The 22,675-nt window shown below is 44.1% G+C and overlaps 10 protein-coding genes across 10 annotated transcripts; 5 read left to right on the plus strand and 5 right to left on the minus strand.

The window, feature by feature from the left end:
• Positions 1–53: 53 nt before the first annotated feature.
• On the plus strand, positions 54–1,791 carry I203_105862 (uncharacterized protein; the record flags this gene model as incomplete). The annotated part of the gene is made up of 7 exons (XM_065517850.1): positions 54–56; positions 111–144; positions 221–514; positions 686–894; positions 1,043–1,183; positions 1,291–1,460; positions 1,599–1,791. 7 exons carry the CDS (start codon positions 54–56, stop codon positions 1,789–1,791), a joined length of 1,044 nt encoding a protein of 347 aa, XP_065373154.1.
• A 314-nt stretch (positions 1,792–2,105) lies between these two features.
• On the minus strand, positions 2,106–4,340 carry I203_105863 (uncharacterized protein; the record flags this gene model as incomplete). Its single annotated transcript, XM_065517851.1, has 10 exons — positions 2,106–2,422; positions 2,531–2,654; positions 2,735–2,926; positions 2,994–3,071; positions 3,146–3,251; positions 3,313–3,398; positions 3,487–3,723; positions 3,872–4,134; positions 4,201–4,214; positions 4,300–4,340. 10 exons carry the CDS (start codon positions 4,338–4,340, stop codon positions 2,106–2,108), a joined length of 1,458 nt encoding a protein of 485 aa, XP_065373155.1.
• A 319-nt stretch (positions 4,341–4,659) lies between these two features.
• I203_105864 (uncharacterized protein) lies at positions 4,660–5,929 on the plus strand (the record flags this gene model as incomplete). Its single annotated transcript, XM_065517852.1, has 8 exons — positions 4,660–4,735; positions 4,810–4,894; positions 4,982–5,040; positions 5,127–5,194; positions 5,278–5,390; positions 5,481–5,577; positions 5,678–5,779; positions 5,867–5,929. The coding sequence occupies 8 exons, from the start codon at positions 4,660–4,662 to the stop codon at positions 5,927–5,929; spliced, it is 663 nt and encodes a 220-aa protein (XP_065373156.1).
• Positions 5,930–6,519: 590 nt separating this feature from the next.
• Positions 6,520–7,993, minus strand: I203_105865 (uncharacterized protein; the record flags this gene model as incomplete). The annotated part of the gene is made up of 5 exons (XM_065517853.1): positions 6,520–7,461; positions 7,522–7,573; positions 7,635–7,770; positions 7,827–7,902; positions 7,961–7,993. 5 exons carry the CDS (start codon positions 7,991–7,993, stop codon positions 6,520–6,522), a joined length of 1,239 nt encoding a protein of 412 aa, XP_065373157.1.
• A 27-nt stretch (positions 7,994–8,020) lies between these two features.
• On the minus strand, positions 8,021–9,496 carry I203_105866 (uncharacterized protein; the record flags this gene model as incomplete). Its single annotated transcript, XM_019145016.2, has 7 exons — positions 8,021–8,094; positions 8,170–8,299; positions 8,387–8,473; positions 8,536–8,608; positions 8,712–8,911; positions 9,011–9,285; positions 9,361–9,496. The coding sequence occupies 7 exons, from the start codon at positions 9,494–9,496 to the stop codon at positions 8,021–8,023; spliced, it is 975 nt and encodes a 324-aa protein (XP_019006351.2).
• Positions 9,497–9,876: 380 nt separating this feature from the next.
• I203_105867 (uncharacterized protein) lies at positions 9,877–11,667 on the plus strand (the record flags this gene model as incomplete). The annotated part of the gene is made up of 4 exons (XM_019145017.1): positions 9,877–10,152; positions 10,209–11,121; positions 11,184–11,282; positions 11,339–11,667. 4 exons carry the CDS (start codon positions 9,877–9,879, stop codon positions 11,665–11,667), a joined length of 1,617 nt encoding a protein of 538 aa, XP_019006352.1.
• Positions 11,668–12,034: 367 nt separating this feature from the next.
• I203_105868 (uncharacterized protein) lies at positions 12,035–15,823 on the minus strand (the record flags this gene model as incomplete). The annotated part of the gene is made up of 14 exons (XM_019145018.1): positions 12,035–12,378; positions 12,444–12,488; positions 12,562–12,679; positions 12,775–12,975; positions 13,037–13,111; positions 13,188–13,320; positions 13,397–13,630; positions 14,599–14,619; positions 14,689–14,752; positions 14,830–14,903; positions 14,995–15,062; positions 15,144–15,401; positions 15,491–15,701; positions 15,783–15,823. The coding sequence occupies 14 exons, from the start codon at positions 15,821–15,823 to the stop codon at positions 12,035–12,037; spliced, it is 1,887 nt and encodes a 628-aa protein (XP_019006353.1).
• A 734-nt stretch (positions 15,824–16,557) lies between these two features.
• On the plus strand, positions 16,558–17,827 carry I203_105869 (uncharacterized protein; the record flags this gene model as incomplete). The annotated part of the gene is made up of 5 exons (XM_019145019.1): positions 16,558–16,938; positions 17,011–17,075; positions 17,138–17,315; positions 17,389–17,624; positions 17,698–17,827. The coding sequence occupies 5 exons, from the start codon at positions 16,558–16,560 to the stop codon at positions 17,825–17,827; spliced, it is 990 nt and encodes a 329-aa protein (XP_019006354.1).
• Positions 17,828–18,179: 352 nt separating this feature from the next.
• Positions 18,180–20,281, plus strand: I203_105870 (uncharacterized protein; the record flags this gene model as incomplete). The annotated part of the gene is made up of 8 exons (XM_019145020.1): positions 18,180–18,311; positions 18,410–18,590; positions 18,652–18,732; positions 18,819–18,880; positions 18,949–19,305; positions 19,440–19,717; positions 19,784–19,979; positions 20,048–20,281. The coding sequence occupies 8 exons, from the start codon at positions 18,180–18,182 to the stop codon at positions 20,279–20,281; spliced, it is 1,521 nt and encodes a 506-aa protein (XP_019006355.1).
• A 426-nt stretch (positions 20,282–20,707) lies between these two features.
• Positions 20,708–22,619, minus strand: I203_105871 (uncharacterized protein; the record flags this gene model as incomplete). Its single annotated transcript, XM_019145021.2, has 6 exons — positions 20,708–21,050; positions 21,117–21,313; positions 21,401–21,930; positions 21,991–22,021; positions 22,081–22,105; positions 22,159–22,619. The coding sequence occupies 6 exons, from the start codon at positions 22,617–22,619 to the stop codon at positions 20,708–20,710; spliced, it is 1,587 nt and encodes a 528-aa protein (XP_019006356.2).
• Positions 22,620–22,675: the final 56 nt, after the last annotated feature.

A 22,675-nucleotide genomic window follows, 5' to 3' on the forward strand; every position in this document is an offset into this window, starting at 1 on the left:
AGTTCTTTTCATCATCGCTTAGTATATAATCACGGACTGAACAGGTATAAAAAATGGTGAGCAGCAGCTAATTCCAACTCTCTGAAACCTAGCTGAATAGCGATGCATAGTCACTTTCATACTTGCAACAAGAATCAACACCGTGTAAGCTAACCCTCTCTGTCTTCCTTCGTACCTTGATACCATCGACCTGAGACTGATTGAGCTATCAACACTATAGTATTACCCGATTCGATCTGGGCATTGAAATGGACATCAACCAACAAGCTTCTCTCAGGTTCAGCAGACGGTCATCTACGTATATGGGATCCTACCGAATCTGAATTATCGACAAAACCCATATACGATCTTACTTCCAACCCTCTAGCTATCTCTTCGATATCCATCACGGAGGATGGGAAGTACGCTCTGTCGACGAGTCTGGACGGTACGGTCGTGTTGATTGATATTGAGAATGGGGAGGTGGTCGGTAAGGTAGAAACAGGTAGAGAGGTCGTAGGTGAGGGTGAGAAAGGTGAGTGATCCGATCCTATCAATCAATGTGAAAATCATGTTTGGATATGTCTTATTTATTGGGATTTAAATCTATTGTTATGACCTCGTGAATGCATCTTGGTCCATATCTTCATCATTGCTATTTTTGTTGTTCAGCCATCATGCTGATACGTCCATTGTATGATTACAGAACTACCAGCATTCACATCGGCCATTCACCCTCAGAATAAATGTTGGGCCTGGTCAGGTCGATCATCCAAATTGGCTATCCGATCGATCGATCAGCTTTCACCTCAAGAAGGAGAAGGGGTCAATGGTAACACTACAAGAGGTGGATTGGGTGGGAATGGTAAGATTGTAGATACTGGTAAAGGGAAATTTGGGATGGATCTACAATTTGTGAGTATAGTATACTTTTATGACATCCCCTATTCAATTTGGCGAATATAACTCATACACCTCGACCCCTTGGGTTGTCTCTTCCTCAAGTATATGTTCATTTCCATAAGATGAGTTGAGCTAATTATCACTTGTTGTTTCTTCTCAGTCACCAGATGGTCAATCCCTTGCTCTATCGACTGAACAAGGTCAAGTGATAGTGCTGGACGTAGAGACCCAATCAATAGTTGCAACTTATACATCACATGGCAAAGCCGTCAGGACGATAACCTGGTCACCCGACTCCCAGGTAAGCCCCAACTCCTTCATTTCAAACTTCACCGAATCCGAACCAAACCCCCAAGATTCGTTATGTGCAAGATAGACGTGCTGAGTCTGTCCTCGTCTTGATTCTAGTGGCTTTATTCCGGTTCAGACGATCATCTAATAGTATTATATGACGTACGAGCAGGTTCAACTTCAGGATCAGGAGGAAAAGGTGAAGGTGCAGTGGCGATGATGCAGGGACATCAAAGTTGGGTGTTGAAAGTGGATGCTAGTCCGGATGGTAAATTATTGGGTAGTGGGTAAGTACGGTGATCACCTTATATACATATACCCTATATCCCTATCGACTAACATCATTCCAGAGATGAGTGTGTTGGTTTGAATTTGGATTCGATCCGCTGACTTGTTTGTTATGTTGCATATTATATGTGTTCCAGTGGCGCAGATAGTATGATCAAGCTTTGGGATGTAGGCCAACGATCTTGCGTATCGACATCAACAGGTACATCCGAAATATGGGGATTCGCCTGGCAACCTGCTGCTTCTGATACTTTTGCAGCTGGTAAACAGTTTGCTGTGGCTGGTGATGATAAAGCTATCACATTGTTCAGAGCTGCTGGGTCTGTATGAGTGAAATTATCATCAGTAGACTAGATAACGATACACCAGTATAGTGCAAGAAGACCAACTAGGATTTACAGTATAGCATTTACAGGATTTAACAATAACAACGATAAAGAAGTTGGATCATCATGTCAAACCAATGCATTTTCATGCCATGTTACATATACCAGTCTGAAAGTTAACACTCATCTCAATGATCCGAATAAACCGAATAGACAAATTCATGCAAAGAGCAAAAAACAACACAACTTCTTGATATTCATATAATCATCTATATACAAAAAGTCTTTCCTCCCACTTGTCTGTGAATAAAGTATGTTCTAACCAGCATGTTCGATAATCTCAGTTACCAACTTCCCACCCACAATCTTCGATTTCATCTGTTCCGGTACAGGTTTCTCTTCGAAATCACCATCTTGTCCTGTAGGTACAGATATATTCAAAGAAGAAGTTTTCGAGGTGATAATTTCGACAGTGTTCATGCATTCTTTGGAGAGGTAGATCTGTCCCGAATCGGTAGTATCCACTTGGATGGTTGGGATTTGACCTGTGATTTGAACTTCGAATGATGGCGAGGATGTTATAGACAATGAGGAGACGGCTGAATCGAGTACCACGGCGGTCTTCTTGCATCCGACTATTTGAATATGAATTATGTTAGCAGACGCTTTCATGATGAATTTGACCCTACACCGATCGCCCCGAGCGGCTAAAGTTTTTTTTTTTTGCAGACTGAATGACTCACCCATAGTCACAGCATTGATTTTACCTGAGATCTTCACTACCGAATTCTTGCAATTGAAGATATGCACCGTTTGGTGCAACTCAGTCTGATCAATCACAATGTTCTTGTTATCCTCTTGATACTCCTATAACGGGCACGATCATCATTCAGATTCAGCTTCCATTTGTCCCAGATTGAAGACATCAGAGGAAAGTATCTACTCACGATCATCCATTTGTTACCGTCTTCCAGTTCCAATTTGGCAGGTTTCTTGGCAGGCGCAGCTCCAGGTTTAGGTTTCAAAGGAGGTGCTTTCCTAGCGTTGTCAGGAACGACCGAAGATGATCGAAGGTCGGGATTCTTATGAGTCATCTGAGATGCGTCGACTTTCTTGAGTCCTGCTGTGACTGCTCCGCCCTTGTTCAAATCGGCAAGTAAAGCGGCTGTACCTCCTGCTCCTCCAGCTGGGGCGGGGGCTTTGGACGCGGCTGGAGGTGGGGGGGGGTGGTGGGGCGGAGGAAGAGGAGGATGCAGAAGGGATCGAAGATGGTGCGGGAGAGCCCTGAGATGTGGCAGATGGTCAGCTAAGCAATAACATCGAAATCATGCGCTAATATATGATATGGTGACACTCACTTTAGGGTTCCAGGCTACGCCGGTGGTGTGCCACTGCTTGACGTAGGCTTGAAGCGAGGTCAACAATTGAGCGAAGGCTTTAGCCCAGGCGACGGCGGTAGGATTACTACTCAGAGTTATAAGTTTACTTGAATTCATCGGTAGATATGAAGGTGATGTTGACTTACGTATCCTTGTACTGCTTGACCACTCGATCGGACCAGAACTGAGCCGCATTCTTCATCTCAGCTACGAAAGGTGCTGGAGCAGGTTCCTATCGATGAATATCGAATACATAGGTCAGCCGTCGTCGCTCATCATCAAGACCTTGGAGAGGGCTCTAGGTCTTCCACATCACTTACAACCTGAACCCAACCCCATGCGGGGACACCTTCACCCAAGACGTTGAAACAGACATTCCAATCTCTACCTTCCTTCGATCTCGAGAGCTTCTCCTTGGTCTCTAAGATCGCTTGGATAGCTTTACCTTGGGGCTCGAGTAATGGACCGAGTGCAGTAGGAGTAGAAGGCTTGGAATGATTGGAAGCTAGTTTGAGGAATTGTAGTTGGGCTTCACAAAGTGCTGGAAGGAGGGATGACTGGGTTGGGCACATCAGCTCGAATCCAAGCGATTCATACCAAGGAAACAGAAGGTGAGTAGCTTGTATTTGCCATTCTCGTCCCTTCGACGAGACGGTGCGTTAAACAAGGAGTGGGAGTGTTAACATTGAATCGAGAGATACTCACATGCTGTTGAACCAAACCACCCAATTCATTCGACTTCTCAATAAATTCTTGCAGCGCTCCATCGATAATCTCATCTTGGTAAGCTTTTACAGCAGGAGTGACGGCTTCTTCAGCTGGAGGAGGCGGAGGTGGTGGCGGTGGAGGAGCGGCTGAAGAGGTAGGTGCGAGGTTCTCGTGAGCTGCAGCTGTGGGGGACCTGAGGGAGGATGTGGGCGCTGGTGAAGAGGAAGAGACTGCTACATCCTCGAGGCGACTTGTTACGGCTACGTAGATGTGATTGTCAGTGACTATTCTGCTCCGCATTGACAGGGAGATGGAGAGATATATACCTTCAAGTCGTTTCCTAATTCGCGGATAACAAGGCGAGGGATATTCATCAGTGATTCGGGGTTTGAGTTTATTCTCTCCTGTAGATCGATGACACTCACAGGATTGTACTGAAGTTGTGCATTCCCTGTTGGCCTGGCATCTTGGAGTGTGGAGTGTGGAGTGTGGAGTGTGGAGTGTGGGCAGTAGAGAGTGAAGAGAAGATGGGATTAGATGTGAGATGTGAGCTGTGAGATGTTGTCAACCAGGGAGTTGTCGATGACGATCTAGAGACAGAGTAGGATCAGGAGTAGGAGCGGTACGTGCGCTCGTATCATCTCGTTTAAGTTAGTTGGGTTGTCACATTACGTAACACATTCACTGGCTCGAGTGAAAGATCAACAAAAGTCAAGAGAGATTAGATATTTTTGTAATTTCTGTAGACTTTTCATGTTCCTCGAAGATCAGACCTGCTCGATGGAATGTCAATATCACTGCCGACACCTAATATAGCATATCTCACAGAGGAAGATTACGAGCATGTGTATGAGCCTGCCGGTGAGTCGACTTTTATCTCACGATCCACGATCTAGCCATCAACTATAGTACTGATTTCAAGTCATTCTGAGCAGAGGACTCGTTCATCCTTCTCGATGCGTTAGAACTGGATGCTCAACCGATAAGGGATGATCAGCCTACAATATGCGTTGAGATAGGGTGATTATCGCATATCGCAATGTACAAAACCGTCAGATATGCCGAACAAAGACTGACGATGATATTGTCATGTACAATTGAACACAGATCGGGATCAGGGATAGCATCTACCTTCTTATCGCAACTGGTAGGATCAAGTTCAAGTTGTAGGTTGTTGATGCCAAGTACGAACACGGATAACAGATCGACTTGATGCTGATACAATTCCCTTCGACTTGATCGATCCTTTTAGTGGTCATTTCAACAGATATAAACAGATATGCATGCGGAGTGACACTCCGGACAGCTCAAGCTAATGAAGTAAGTTTAGAATAGTTCTTATCTATGATCTCATCGTCTTTGATTAGAAAATGATACGTTTGTTGATCAACAATCACTCGTAGATATCACTCAATCCTATCTTATGTCATCTTCTCGATCCTTTATTCAACCGATTGAAGAACAATATCGATATATTGGTGTTTAATCCACCGTACGTACCAACAGGTATGACCGAGTGAGTCCGTACCCCTGCATCTTATACATACACATTCTATATCTTACGTCGAGTCTGACTTGATAGCTAAATATGACTCTCTCATATTAGGCTTATGGATACTCAAAATCAAAGGGATATAGGTGGTGCTTGGGCAGGTGGACAAGACGGTATGATCATCACGGATGTGATATTAGATAAATTACCTGTAAGTCAATTAACTCATCACCAAGACCACTCCAAATAAGCCTATGCGTTCGTGGTCATACTGATATTGGCTGTATACGTATGATATGGTGTTTTTTTAGGAATTGCTCTCACCCATAGGAAAAATGTACCTCGTCACTGTCATCCAGAATAAACCTTTGGAGATCATGCGCAAGATGGAATCGAAAGGTTTGGTATGTAAGGTGAGTCAAAGCCTTATATTACACGGACCAGTCTTTCGATTTACAATCTCTAACTTGGGTTTGAATCATATGGTATTACGCTTCTAGGAAATCATCAAACGTCGTGCAGGTCGTGAATTACTATCGGTCCTGAGGATATCCCGTATATGACCTACAGTTTGTGATCATACAAGAATCGATAGTAGCAGTGCTGTCTTTACCATTCCGATACCTTATCTTATATATATTGCATAATAATACGAATAAGGAATGTATCATATGTATATACATATATGATCGTTCATACATGAGAAGTATAAGATCACTGTTATCCACTATGATAGCTAAGACTAAATCGTATATGAATAAAAATAGGGATAGGATAGAAAATCAATGTCGGATATTTCACACATGAATGAATAAGTAAATCACCTTCCTCCCAAAGAGAGTAGCGTAAATATCATGTATGCAAAGTGATAATAGGATATGTCCAGTTGGTCAATCAACATTCTATACAATATGATTGATGATCAACGATCATACTAGTACTCAAATCATGATGAACGATAAAATTCACTCTTGCACTTGTCCCTTGATCCTTATCTTGATTCAATCTTCCCATTTTATTCCAATTTCATATTATCAAATAATGATAATCCACGGACTTATGTCGACCTTCCGTCCTACATTCAACCTTTCCCTCAACCTGCATCAAAGATATCCTCCAAGGCGAGCGATCATATCATCAAGTCAAGGACCAATCAAGCCAACCTCATTGATTTTCTCGGTCTAGAAGTCCTCGTAGATTGTCTCGTAGGTAACGTTCTAGGTGAAGTAGATTTCGCTTTTTCCTTCTTTCTTTTCTCCTTTTCTCCCTGTTCCTCTTCTACTACTTCTACTTGGTGGTCGCCTTCACTTTTCATCGGTGGAGGTGATAAATTACCTGAACTAAATCCTTGAATCTCATCTGGATTCTTCCGCTTGGTTATCAACATAGCAGTCCCATTCCCATGTCCATTTCCGTTTCCATTCATACTGATGTCTTCATTGTTGCCATTACTAAGCTTTGGTGTGATGGGAGTAGGTAATCCACCATCCATATCAACTTCCTTTTCTTCTTGCTGCTGCTGTTGCTGTTGTTGTAAATCAACATTCATCACTGGTAAATTGGAAGAAGAAGAGAGAGGCGGTGAACTCGGTAACTGATCTTTCATATTTGTAGGTGGTAATCTTCTCTCGATTAATGGAGTGTTCAAATGTAGATTTCCCATAGGTTGACTGAAACTTTCTTCAGATCCATATTCACCTAACGATTCGTAATTCGTTCCAGAGGCAGTCATGGGTCTAGACCATCTACCTATATCTTCCGTCGATCCATCAACATTGGCATCGTTGCCATTGAGGGGATCACTCGAATAACCATCCTGGTTGGGATTTTGATCCAAAGGAAATTGATCATCAAACGATTCAATTGACCATACCGAGTCGCCGCCGAGAGCTTGTGACGCAGGTACTTGACTTTCACTAATTTGCGAGCTTGGTCCAGATAACCATTCATGATCTAATGCCTGTCTCATTGTCAATCTCTGTCTTGGATCTTTAGCTAATAAACCCGAGACGAAGTCAATGGCGAGATCGCTTATACCCAGTCGAACGAGTAGTTCAGTATCGGCAGGTTGAGTATATCGATCCTTGATGCGTTTCTATATTCAAGCATTACAGTTAAAATCATCATTTTGGATTGCCACAGACGCTCAACTTACTTCCATGGGAGCATCTCCATCTTCGTCAAAAGGTAATGCTTTGGTCATCATACTACACGAAAGATATGTCAGCTAGGCTTCAATGTCAATATAGCTCTTTTTGTGCAGCTTACCTGTACACAATAATACCTATAGACCATGAATCCACGACATTTTCATATCCAGGCTGCTGTTTCGTTTGCATCACCACTTCCGGCGCAAGGTATTGTGGTGTTCCGACCATCGAGGTGAGCATGGTTTCGGCGTGAACTAAAAGTCAAGAAGGTTATTCAACCGTTATACAAAAAGGAAAACAATGACCATACCCATTTTGGCTAAACCAAAATCTGCAATCTTCACTTGCACTGGTGCATCGCTCGTTTCTCTCGTAAGTAGTATATTCTGTGACTTGGTATCAGCATCATTTCACTATCACACTCAATGAATTCACAATGCTCACCTCCGGTTTAAGATCTCGATGTGTGACGCCCATAGAATGCTACACAGATCAGCTCCATCATTAGGGGATTACACTCACTGTATACGCCATAGCTCTACAGATCTGCACGCTCAGTTCCGCAGCATGATGTTCGGCTGGTCAGGATGACTCAAGTCAGCTCACGAATTGCTATACTATGCAATTTCTCAGGTATATCACAGAACACTCACGTAATCCACCTCCAGTCTCATTAGGCCAATTCATGATATAATCCAACAAATCTCCTCCATCAATGTATTCCAATACCAGACATATATGCTGTGGATCTTCATAATAATCTAACAATCGACATATGTTTTCCTAAATACACGTACACAACGAGTCCGAAAGGTAAGATCAGCAAAGGAAGGCCTTCGAAGGAAAGGATTGGTGCATCAATACACATACATGTTCTAAACTTTTGGTAATCTCGATTTCACGATGGAAAAATTCGAGAGTTTTGTCGTTTCCTGCAAATCGATGTTTGATAATTTGCTGAATGCGTATTTGACGGTATCAGTGAATGTAGCGAGATCAAGGAGAAGGAAGCAGCTCACCTTAATAGCTCTTAGAGCACCTGTTTCGACATCTACAGCTTTCCTCACTTCCGCGAAAGTACCTTTACCGAGTCTGTTGGGATGATACGGGATCACAATGGCGGAGAGAAGGGTAGAATCAATCTACGCATCAGTTGCTTGTCTGATGCATATATGAAGAATGTATTCCCACGCACCTACCCAAAACTTGATACCTTTCGTAGACCGCTCCAACCATATCATGTTTACTACTTCCTTGACCCATCTTCGCCCCTTTCCCACCTACCGAACGGAATATATACCTTACATCGTGATTATCTAGTGTTCCCGAATGACCGAGTGATATCTCATCACCATGGATGAGCATCCTTCGATTGGTCACTCTTGTTCCATTTATCTAATTTGATTTAGGTCTATCAGCAATCCGAAATTGATACACATACACAGAGAGAGAGAAGCGGTTGCAACATTTATGGCTGAAGACAGATAAGCTCACAAAAGTTCCATTACTGCTTTTCAAATCTTCTAACCAAACTTCCGGTTCTGCCTCACCATCTTTCCAAGATTGTATTGTCGGTATGGACGAACCACTTCCATTCGGACCTTGGATTCCCAATGTTATCTTACAATGTATGTTTGATATTCTTTTTTCAGGAAGGATCACATCGTTTTTCGATAAAACTCTTGGTCCCCTTCCTAGTTGAATGGACGGTTTTGACCATGGGATTTTCAATATGTCCCTTTCTGATTGAGTAGGTATGAATATTGCCCCTGTATATTGTTAGATCGAATAAGATCAGATCAACTGTCAAACAGGGGAATAGAGTAGATGAACTGGGTACTTACAATACTTCCTCCTTGGTTCTACCTGACTGTTAGCGAATGTGCTGTTTTGGGTCTGACTGAAGTACGGCTGGGAAAGCTGAGTGGGCTCGAATGTGTAGTCATCGTATCTCTGCGATTGAGGGAGAGATTGTGACATTTTTGAGAGGTGATACCGTATCTCACCAACAGATTAGCAACTACCGTCTAGGATAGGAGATGTCGATCAGAGGAAGAGAGGAAGGGAAGAAGAAGAATGATGGAGTATGTCTATACAGGCTGTCTACGTTACGAATCCTTCCTTGTTCATGGTTCAACCTGAGACTGGAGATGGTCGATAGTTCAGGCACAACGCGTCAAAGCTCGTCCACACGTGGGGTGTATCGGCCACCTACTAAGTGGACAGCCTGAATAAGTTCTACAGGTGATCTGCACGTCCACCGTAGGGGGCATGACCGTACAAATACAAAGCAACCTCAAGTTCCCATGACTCATCTCAATTGCTCTGCATACTCTACCACCTATCACATAGACCACATCATGTCATCATCATCCTCGCCAACGGAGGGACAGGGCAATTCTACCTCGCCCGTCAGAACAACCATCGACACCACAGACCCAACACCCCGACCACCTTCTCCAGCAGAGACGATCCATGCGGCCGAACCTTCATCTACCACCCCAACTGCCGATGTAGCTCCTACACGTACCGTTCAACAGGCCTTGCAGCAGAGTATCAACCGAAATAGCTTCGAGGAGGAAGTCGGTCAGGTGATGGGTACTCTGAACAGTTGGTGGGGAGGTGTGAAGAAGCAGGTCAGTCGATATACCGTCAGTTGGTACTCTCTCGCTGATTTAACATAACGTTATAGTCTGCATCAGCATTAACCACCCTAAAAGCGGATCTAGACAAGACCGTATCCCAAGCGCAGGCAGACTTAGAATACCTTCGAACGGCAAATATCGAAGTTGTCCGTAAAGACCCAGCAGAGTATGCTGCCGAGCAAGAAGCTGAGAAGGCCAAGAAGGCAGCGGCAAAAGCAGTCAAGGAGGAAGAAGCGAAAACGAAAGAAAAGGGAAAAGGCAAAGAGAAGGATTCAACCGAAGAAGAGAGTGCGGCTAGTGCAACTGCCAACAACTTGTTTAATAAGTTGGGTATAAATACTACTCAGTTACAACAGACATTACAATCTACTTTGAACGCTGCTAAGAATAACCCGAACTTGAAAGATTTATCGAATCCTGAACAATTGAGACAGAAGTTAGCCGAGAACTTGAAGATATCAAGTGCGAAAGAGAATTTACAATTATCAATCCATCAAGCTGAGAAATTAGCTGAAGAATATTTGAAGAAATCTGAAGGATTTTTGAAAGATGCTGAAAAATGGGTAGAAGATAATGTAAAGGTCTTACCACCCGATTCGCAACAATCAGAAGGAGGAAATGATGTGAACGAACATATGGTCTGGGATGGTAGTGATTTCTACTCTTTCTCTACTTCTTCACCTGCTACCAAAACTACTTTCGATAACAACACAGGTGCGATGGGTAAACCAAAGTCGAAACCTATTTCCAGTCTGGCATTGGCGACTTCCCGAAAAGATGCTCTGTTAAGAAGGTTAAGGGAAGATAAGAAGCTTTTGATGGTTGATCCTCAAGGTGATGATGAGAGTGAAGAGAGAAGGAAGGAATTCGTGGATTGGGTTCAAGAACATTACGAAAATCAGAAGAAGGATTTGAGAGAACAGGAGGAAGGGAACGCAGGTGGGATAAGAATGGAATTGGGTGAGTCGACAAATTACATTTTGGACATGTGAAAGGATCAAGCTGATTTCAATGATATGTAGTTCCCGAACATCTTACGGATGAGCAATTCTGGCAAAGATACTTGTTCCACAAACATATGATCGAAGGTGAAGAGCAGAAAAGGAAGGCTTTACTTCAGGGTGGGTTACCAGCTCTCGCGCAATATCCTTCACATGCTGATCTGTGATCATCTCAGCCACTACGCAAGAGGAAGAAACAGACGATTTCAACTGGGACGACGAACCTGAAGAATCACCCGTTACAGCTTCAGCTTCAGCTTCAGTTCCCGCTGCTACTAACGATACAGCAGAAGTCACACCTAAGATCGAAAATGACGGTAAAATACCTTCATCATTACCTAAATCCATCACTTCCACGTCGACCAGTCCAAGAGATTCCGAAGAGAGTTACGATGTAGTCAGTGATCAAGGTAATGTAGCTGGTAAGAAACCTGCTGTTGAGCCTGCGACTACAGGTACGACGGCTCCTGTGAATGAGGATGATGATGATTCCGATTGGGAGTAGAGGTAGTAGTAGTATACTATGTAATGCAGTCTAGTATCTTGGTTCGTGGTTTCGCATGTTGTTGTATAGATGGTTTAGTGTGATCAGGGAATCTCATCTTATGCAGATAGTAGTATCCTTGGCATCCATCATGATGAATCAACCTGCTCTTTTGCCTCACTGTATAGGGGCAGTGCCAAGATATTTGCAAATGCAGTGTGAGTAGCTGAGACGATGATACTGTATGCATGGAACAGAATCTTACATTATAACGAATGAATTCAGAAAAAAGGTAAGGACTAGCTTCTGACAAGCTTCTTCTGGATTGCCTAAGCGGATGAACCAGAAGCTTATGCGGAAAATCCCTCCATCAAGCTCGCATATTGATTTAATACCATGATGGCCGAAGAAACACTGCTAAACCTTCGATACTGGTCCCTACAGCACCTCCAGTACTATTGAATGCCGCTCCCAACTCGTACGTCTGGATAGAGTCGGATAAACCACCTTGATGACCTGCAGATAGAGAGAATATCCGGGCAGTCTGATCTCCTGCAACGAGGGAGTACAAGTAATCTTGTTGATCTGAAAAATGAGCGATCCTCGCATCGACCAAAGACCCCGGGTTTTCCGAGATGGAAGTAATGTTCACACCAGGGAGTAAAGTCGGTTCGAGGGTGGTCGAGTTGATTGATAAAGGCGTAATTTTGGCAGTTGCGAGGTCAATCGTGACTGATAGCATGTCAAGTGTCAAACCTTTTGGTATTTCTTGGATGATGCCCTGTATGGTGACTTACAATACTGGTCAGTCACGGAAGAATAGGCACTCCAACATGTGGCAGCTGAACGAGCACATTCGTCAGCGCTTAGCCCTCGATCCTAGTCTATCACAAATCCGAAACGGACTAGACATACCTTGATCTGGAATAGTGATAGAAGAATTGTATGAGACTGATCCATCTCTTTCGATCCGGATCAAATCAGCGCCGACAGCAGGATCTGTCACAAGGTAAGCCCCACAGTTGGCAATGGGCTACAACGACAACAGGTACAAGAGATTGGAAGTACAAATATTCCTATCAGCTACTGTACACACCACTCCGATGGTTTTCTGTTACTCTCACTTACAGTGATAGAGAATGGAAATCCCCCTGAGCCAGTAGCGGGATATAAAGTCGACTTGTGAGGGATAGAATCACTAGACACGACGAAGAGCTCGATCCGACCTGCCGGACCTTCAGTCGCGTTGCCGGATCCTTTGACGGTCACCAGCAGGATTTGTCCATCAGCGGTGAAAGCGAGGTCCGAAGGGGTCTTGGGAGGTCCGATCTATGATGGATAGTCAGCCGAAGATGCCGTCCTAATACTTGATTGAATCATCCTGACTTACCGGCGGGTTTGTCTGGTTGAGTCCGAGATCGAAGTTGAAGGAGGTAATAAGTTGCAGTCCGTTTCGAGTGATATCCTGCATGGTGAGATCCGTGACATCAGCCAAATTTGCCACAACGGAAGGCCTACTCATTGAGTAGAACTAGACTTACGAAACATCGGACATTCGAGTCTGAACCAGCATTGGTAACGCACGCTTTGTTCCCATCAGGTGACACCGCAATTGAAGTGGGATAGTTCCCTCCTGACCATGTGTTATTGCCGACTTGTTGGATGTCCCAGGGTCTAACCATTCAGTACATCAGTCGGTATTCGTTTCGCTCAGACGAAAACTTAAAAGATATAATGAATGGAAACTCACTCTGCTGGATTAATCGAGAAGAGAGATAATTCATCACTCGCAGGATTGACAGCTAACAGCAAGTTGTCATGAACAAGTAACGAATCACTTGATTGTAAAGCATCAGGACCTCTGGCACCTGCTCCTTTGCCTCCTGTCTGAACTGCAGTGACATATTTGGCAGTTCCATTTCGGTGTAAAGCCGAGATCAATGTGGCTTGATCATCTGTTTGCGAAAGTGTGTACAAGGCTCCCCTGTAATCACTTCCCAAAGCCGAAACACCCAGGAAAAGGATAATGAAACGACGACCAAGAATATCTTCGCGAAGGACATGTTGCGTGAGATAGAAGCAGATAAGATGGCAGATGATGTTTGACAAGTGGAAATATCGACCTGCATATTGTGAACTCGTTCGAAGGTGTATTTATAGTTGACAACTTTATGATGATGGTGCTTCCATCGCTATTGAACCAGGTCATGGCCATTATTGCCTGTAAAAGATTACTCAGCAATACAAGCACAACAAGGTAACATCATGTACTTCATGAGGACATTGACACGGTGACTGCTCAAGGACAACGCCATTGGCATCAGGAACCACAAACGGTTATTCAGCAATTCAACCTAAACACACGGAATCTCCGTGGCTTTGAATGATACCGGTCATTACGAGTAATTGTAGATAAGCATGGATGGGTTCATCCCGGTGTTTGAAGCTGATTGCATAACATGACGGAATATGATCGTAGCGACGAATGTAAAGTTGATGATTACTCATACGCATACTGTGATTATGCTTATTCGCCTGATGTCTACGTGATTTAGCGTAGGTCGGTGAATGAGTAAAATGGCGCTACAGTACACACCATACTGAGGCATTACATGAGATTCTGTACCTGTACTGAGAATGACCATCATGGAGTCATAAGCGATGACTTTTCCGACAGCTCTATGCATAATGACAGTAGTTGCACATAAGCTGGGGATTTGGCCTGTTCAACTGCCGTCCGCGTTGCGAAACGCATGGATTGTACAGTGTTGGGTGCTGAAATCAACGGACACAATTTGCATAGCTACGTGACATCGCTCCCTCCGGTTGTCATATCCTGTGACCAGTGACAAGTATATCGATGTTCATATACTCTATTATAGTCAGAGATAGGAGGAAAAGCTTTCTGAGGTTTACGGAAAACAAACGTGATTGCTGTGATGTCACCTTTACCAGTCGAAAATTGTACCGTCGCTACAATTGCAAAATCGATCGTGAGCCAATCGGTTTATGACGAAACGAGAATGTCCTTAGTAGACTCACTAGTTGATCATTCGTCCGCCTTCCCGTTCACGAGTTCCATTCTCGATGACATTGACGATTTGGGCTAATAAGTGAAGATTCATCAGCCAAAAGAGGTGAGTGAGAATGATAGATCGCGGGTCAAGATAGCCGGGTACATACGGGCAGTTACTGAGACCTTTTCAGGTGGACCATCGGCTGCTCCGAAGGCTGTCGCTCCTTCATAGCCCATATCGCTATTCCCCATCCAAACTAAATCAGTTAACATCTTAAAGGATGAAGTATAGGCAGCAATGCCCGAAGCGGGGAAACGGGAACGGAACATACGTATCGACCCATCCTGGACTGACGGTGAAGGTGATCAAGTTCTTCTCCTCAAAGTGGATCTGGCGAGTCTGGGAACATTGAAATGAATCGTCAGACTGTAAGCTCGAGACCGGTGAAATTTGGGCAAGACACGGTGAGAGATTACTTACAAGATAGTTGACAGCGTTCTTGCTTAAAGAGTATGCGCCTCCAATGGGCCAATGTTCCATCGACTGAACAGCCGCGAGAGTTGAGATCGCAATGAACTTCCCACTGCCATCTTGCGGAAGTAAAGGGTACGCAGCGGTGAAGAGATGCAAGGTACCCAGGAGATTGATATTGAAGGCCTCCGCATATCGAGCCGGATCAGCATCTCGAACGAGGAAGGCATTCTTCAAGGTGACACCGATAGCAGCGTCGTTGATTACCTGTTTCCTCACAATCAGCTTCTGCGTTCTTTCCACAGAATCTCTGCTCATAGTTGAGGCATAGAAGGAATGCAGATAGCTCGACTTACAACGTGCAGTCGATCGATCTTGAATTTGTTCTTGATTTCATCGAAAGCCAATTTCACTGACTCCGCATCGGCCACGTCCATCTTAACGATCAAGTGTCTTGCTTTTGTACCTGACCGAGGAGAAAGAGCAGCTTGTTTCTCGGGACTACGGACTGCACTGATGACTGTATATCCCTTAGCGATGTATAACTCGGCCAATGCTAGTCCAATACTGTTCAAGCAAACACATAGGGCGCATCAGCACGAGCAGCTCGCCTGGAAAAGGGCTGAGAAGGGATACTCAATCACTCACCCTCGGTTGGTACCTGTGATTAAGACTGTATTGCCGCTCATCTTGTCGTGGTATATGTCTAAGTCGTCTAAGGGTATGTGCAGGTAGAAGAAGGAAGTGAAGGAATGGGTAAATGGTCCTCAGGACATATCCTCGGATGGTCAAGTATTTATAGCCTTTTGAAGCTCTACTTTCGCATCTGTCTTGGAGCTCAATGCTATGTCCAATCTCTAGGTATATTATCAATCATGTAAAGAGCCATTGCCTCTCGTTGTAAACAAGTGACACTAGCTGACCAAGCGAGGATGAGAGATGATAAACCTCTAGAGCCGTTTTGATGAGAAGGATTATCAAGCAAACATGACAGATATGGTAATCACGCGACAGCAGCGGAAACTCCGTGTACAAGCGGATATTCCGGAACGGTCGCTTGATCGAGCCTCTCTCTTTGGATTTGGATCAAGCAGTAAACATGTCTTGTATCCTACTCGTGTCTCCTATCATCACGCAATGCAATCCTAGCGAGGAGCAACCGCCAGATGCGAAGGTTGATAATCCATGGAGAGTCCGTATCTCATCATTGATTATATCAGCGATAATGAGGCATTGTTAAACCCTGGGTGCGCGAGGATGGATCAATGTTACTCAGCTGCGATGAAGCAATGTCTACATCGACTATTCATCAAACGCCGTCAAGATTTCTTTCGAAGCTATAAAAATGCTCGAGAAGTATGTGAAGGTCTCGCCTAATTGAAAGCGATAACAACATTGAATCACAATCATACCCCTAGACAAGATGACGAAATCGGTACTTATCTTCGGCGCCTCTGGATTAATGATGGGCCACCTCCTCCCTCATATCCAACAGCGACATGGCTCAGGTTTTACCTGGACAGCGTACGTCAGACCGGGATCGAAAGGAATTGCCTTCCTGAAAAGCATCAATGTAAACATTATCGAAGGTTCATGGGATGACAAAGAAACAATCTCGAACCTGGTCAATAAATACGATATTGTGTGGGACTTTGGAGATTCGCACGATCCCTCTCTTCCTGCCATTATTGTTCCTGCCCTGCTTGATGGACCGAGGACCACCACTTTCGTCAGATTTAGCGGGACCGGTAATTGGATTACACCTACCGGAGGAAGCCTTGATGAGTCCGCTAGACTATACGATGTAAATAGCTTCAAAAGTTATATCGATTTATTTGAGGTTAGCGTGCTGATCTAAGGTGTGCTGGTATGGTAGGATTCGAACGAAGGAGATATCCGATCTATCCATGGTGAGATGTTCAACGGGGCGGGCGATCTTTTGTAAGTTGGCGCATCTGGTTTACTTATATGGGTAATGCTTATGAGCATTTTGTGGTTGGCAGAGCTCTCGAGGCATTGGACAAGGGAGTCAACGTCTGGATTTCATGTACTGGCGGAGTCTACGGTCAGCGACCCGCTGGAGTATCTTCCGCTGGGGTTTTCGTGCGATTGTACACTAATAACGCATTGCAATTGGGATACACGCCCTACATCGGGAATGGGGGAGGTCACATGCAGTTGGTGAGTCAATCTTCGGACTATGTGACTTATGCACCTGACGTATAACTGACATGACAATATTATACCGCTCTAGCTCCATATCCAAGACCTTATCTCGGCATTTGACCTATTCTGGGCCCAGGTGGTGTCATCCATCGACTCAAACGGACCAGTACCTAAAGACGTGTCGGAGCGATACCTCTTTGCACCTGGTTATTCAGTAGAATGGAAACGCATCGCCGAAACTTGGGCCGAGGTATTAAAGGACAATTTCCATCTGGACCTGCCCGTTAAGAACGTCCCAATCGAAGAGGCGGGATTTGTAAGCCCGTAAGTTTACTTTAATCCACTTACAAATGATATACTGTGGGCTCTGGGCACTGACTTTGGATTTATGGATCAGTCTGATGAGCTCCGAGATGAAGGCTAAGCCTACCCGGCTCGAGAAGCTAGGTTGGAAATTAGCTGGTCCTAGTATAGAAGAGGAGTTGTCCCTTATCTTACCATCAGGATCGCAATTGCCGTTGGCTTAGATTCCTAGGTTCGATAGTATCGCCTTGTTAAGAAAGAGACTGTTCCAGACCGATGCATCTCACGATACCTTCTGACCGCCGTTTCAACTATGAGCACAAGTCACGTAAGCAGTCTCTTTGTGCAAATAGATGGATTCTGCAAGGCGTTTTCTACACCTTTACACGTCCAGCCAGTAATCGATCACTCAGTAGTGATCAGTATGAACCTCCACTTTCCGTGGTCCATCTTTGAAATTTCCGCATTTTGCGTTTGGTACGAGTAGCTAGCTATCTTACATCTGCATCTCTCTGAGGAAACATCCAGTACCCAATACGCGATCCTAAAGCTGGCCCTGGGACGACCGTTCCAATCATGACTACCTTCGAGCCCACCGAGTTCCTGGAGTGGTTCCAGAAAGCTGGAGGATGGTATAATGATAAGTACCTGGGACTGAAACCATTCAAAGGCATGGGTTATGGTGCAGTAGCATTGGATCGTATACCCGTGAGTTGGACATGCCCTCGCCTGATTTATACTTATATATCAGACCGATACATAAGCTACTAGATGATATAGCTTATGCATTTAACGTCCCTTGGCAGGAAGATGCACCTCTATTCCATATACCCGACTCTCTAATACTCTCCCCATTCACCTCTGAGCTATCCACGAAACTGTCCGAGGAAGAATGGCCAAGGTTGGACCACGGTTGGTGCAAGTTGATATTGGTGATGATGTGGGAGAGTGAGAGGGGTAAGGAAAGCCCGTGGTCTGGCTATCTGTGTGAGTATGACAAATAAGACATATAAGCTATCTGAACTGACACTTTTCTCTTCTTGATTAGCAAATATGCCCCGGGAATTTGATACCCCGATGTTATGGGATGATGAAGAGAGGAAAGAATTGGTAGGGACCGATATAGAAGGTGAGTTTATCTCCGCTTTCGTTCACTCAAGCCTTCATCGATAAAGAATGGAATGCTAATGTGTACGTTTGGCAATATGTGAACAGATCGTATAGGGAAAGAAGAAGCTGAGAAGGAATATACAGAGCATCTCTTACCAGTGATCAAAGTGGGTGATTGTAACATATTTTTATCGCTACTATCTTCTTCAGCAAGACTGATGTTACATGTACTCAGGCCCACCCAGAGCTCTTCCCACCATCCTCAACCCATCATACCCTCGACTCATTCCACTTACAAGGATCTCGTATACTCTCACGGTCATTTACAGTCCGTTCTTCCCGATTCAATCCCAAAGACAAAGAAAGTGACGGACAGAGCGATTTCAGTGACGACGATGATGATGAAGATCAGATAGCAGTGATGATTCCCTTTGCGGATATGTTGAATGCTGCTTTTGAGAGGGATAACGCTCATTTATTTGCCGATGAGGAAATAAATGACGAAGATGAGGATGAGCATGAGAGAGGGAAAGAGAAGGGGAAAGGGTTTACGATGAAATCTACCAAAGTCATTGAGAAGGATGAACAGATAGTGAGTCAAGTCATATCTTACCATCTTATCCATACATCTATAATCAATCTTCGCTTTTGTTCCTTCACACAGAAGCTAGTGAACAAAGACCTCGCCCCTCTATATGATGACCTGTGCTAACTCTTCTCGAATAGTACAATACCTACGCCTCCCCACCCAACTCAGAGCTCTTAAGGAAATATGGTCATGTCGATATCCTCCCTTTACCCTCTGACTTACTAGCACTTCTCACAGAAGAGGAGATAGGTGGTTGGGGATATGGTAATCCTGCAGACGAAGTTCTGATAGATGGTGAAATGGTTTTGAAATGCGTTGAAAAGGTTACAAATAAACAACAAGGAGAGGATTTAGATAAATGGAAGGGGAAGATGACTAAGAGGATAGATTGGTGGTTGGAAGAAGGTCAAGAAGAGTGAGTGTTCGATCTGACCTAACGTATTGAATTCCAATCATCTTATTAACTTTACTCTTTGCTCAGCATGTTTCCCCTTTCACTCTCTCCTGAGATCGACGAATCTTTGATCGCATTCATACGTTTATTGATACATGATCAAGAATGGTTAAGAGCCAAGAAGAAAGGTAAATTACCTACAACAACGATCGATAATGATGTAGCGGTCATAATCCGAGAAGCTATACAAAGTAGATTATCAAGATATATCGGTGATATCAGAGTAAGTTCAGATTCCCCTTATTCAGTAACTCCATGTACGACTAATCGACATTGTTCTTGTGGATTCAGTCCGATTTGAGTATCATACATTCATTGGATATAGATCATATTCCCCGTCCAAATGCTTCTACCACTCAAGCTGATGGGATCAAGGCTGAGGCTAAAGGAGAACAAGTAAACGCTAAGAATCTACGAAAATGCTACGCTGCGATAGTTCGTCTAGGTGAAAAGAGGATATTGAAAGTCGCTTTGAGGATAGTCGAGGCTCAGCTGAATAAGAAACGTAAAGCTGAGGATCAGTAGTGCATATATGTGGTGCATGTATGCCGATTGATATATCTCATCGTATATCGTAAATGATGGCTACAGCCCAGATAGTACAATATGAAACAACAGGGAACAATGGTATACGATACAAAAGAATTGTAGCAAACAGGCTATACGAGCTGAAACCTGAAAATGAAGGCTAAAAGCTACAAGAAGATGCTACTGTCCGATTGAACAAGCTACATCGGAGCCGACAGTGAAAAATGAAACATCTGAAATGATACCCTTAAAATCTCCTATCTGGTTATCCTAATCATATTCGTCAGAGTCTTTCTGATAGTTGAGTCATATTGACAACATTCCACGCAAGGCAGAGTATTCAACTTTTCCCTAACCGATCATCAATGTCTCGTATTTCCTCACCTACTGTTCTTGTGTTTCCCCATTTCCCGAAATTCCTTCTCACGAGATAGGGTAATCCCTGATCCACATATCCAACATTCCCACCAAAGTATTACTTCTCTGCCCTTCATCGACCCCTTCTTCAGTTGCCAAATTCAGACCATTGATTTCTGCCATTTTTCGTAATCCCGGTGGGATCGGTTTGGAAGGTTCCAAACACAGTATAGTGTCTTCGATAGGATCCGGTCCGTGAATCAAGACAGGTGCGATTACAATGGCGAGATTCAGCGAGTTCATTCTGGTCGTTTCGCAGTAAAGCGATAGTTGATGCAATAGATCGATCAGGTAGTTAAGGAGTAAGGAGGTTGAAGAAGATAGGGAAGGGATGAATCTGGTTTTTATACTATATCAGATGTCAACTACAAGACTCAAGAAGTACTTGACTTAAATGTAGAGGTTTTGGACTCACTCTTCAATCGTTCTCGTCCTTCTGATCAAATCGTATACACTATTACTCAAGATCGGTTCCTTCATATCACCCAAGAATCGACTAAGGATTTTAGGTGGGAGTAATGGATCTTCTTTGGCTATTTCCGGCCAAGGTAAATTAGGTTGTTGAGATATTGGGACATCCAAGATGGCTATGAGAGTGGGAACTAGATGTGACTATACGGGATGTCGGGCGAAAAGCCAACATTAGTACGTCTAGATTGACAAGCTTCATTATAAAGCGATGTGATACATCAAACGTACATTCGACGTCCTCCTGAATACACCTTCAGTACGTATACACTCTTGCAAGATGGCCTTTCCTAAATCAACAAGTAACGAAGGTATACCTCCATTAACATTTCCTTCTGCCGCTCTAATCAGATCATCCAAATCTCTACCCCAATATCCCTTATTCCCAGACACTAGCGGACTTTGCTGATTATCATATGAACCGAGACCGAAGTGTGGTATGGGGAGGTACGAAGCGGCAGTCTCCATAGCTGAGGAAATCGTCTGATATCCCCAGCTTGCTAAACTCGATTCACTATCGATTCTTTTGAGTGTCGGCACAGCCTCAGTCCCAACGTTCTTTCCCCTTGTGGGTGGAGTAGGAGGAATGATATCAGGACGTTCTTTCAGAACACGAGACTCAGCTTCGACAACCGATAGGCTGATGTCGATACCCTTGAGAGGCACTTTGTGGGCATGGTAGAGCGACAATAGGGATGGTAAGGGGTGGAGCTTGGAGTATGATTTAGGGGAAATGAAGGGGATTATGAAGGGGAGAAGTGCTGTGGTGATGTGACAGCTTGTTAGCAACTCAAACAATCCATCGGTACGGGGAAACTTACTCCGTGTAAAGAGAGAAGGACGGACGATATACTATGAGGCAGAGTCAGCGGTAGATCTTCTATCGCGTATTCTGAGCGTCAATGACCTACCAATCTCTTGAGATTTTTTCGATATCTGACGAGGAACAATCAGCTGGGTTCGATGCCACTAAACGAAGTCGCACTCACTTTCTAGGTAATCGCTTCCATCTCCATACCCACCATGCTATTCCGGGTAACTTCCTTTTCTCCTTCTCTTTACCTGAATGATCCTCATCAGCCAGTACTATCAGCACATAACCGCCTTCTCCCTCTTCTCCCACCCACGGTTCTAGCCTTTTCAATAACACATTAAAAAGCTCGTCATTCGACAAGGTCGGCGGTGCATTGCTGACGTGGGATAGGGAGAGGACGAGTATGTTGTGGTGAATCGGAGACGGATGAAGGGTAAGTGTGGGGTAGAGTATAGAAGAGGTGTCTAATGGTTGAGATCGGAGTTTGGCCATTAATGAGGATGAAGATGATGAGGTATCGATTGACGAAATTGTCGTTGTCGTTTCGTCTGATCTTGCTCTACTATGGTCACCGGTTTCATCGCTGACATGATCGTCATTTCTCCATAGAGAGCTTAGAATGCTCCTGTTGCCCATGATCAAGTAAAAATGCGGAGTGTGAGATTGATATATCATGTGAGATAAGTTATGGG

This window comes from Kwoniella mangroviensis (assembly GCF_000507465.2).
Source record: "Kwoniella mangroviensis CBS 8507 chromosome 1 map unlocalized Ctg02, whole genome shotgun sequence".
NCBI classification, from domain to species: Eukaryota; Fungi; Basidiomycota; class Tremellomycetes; order Tremellales; family Cryptococcaceae; genus Kwoniella; species Kwoniella mangrovensis.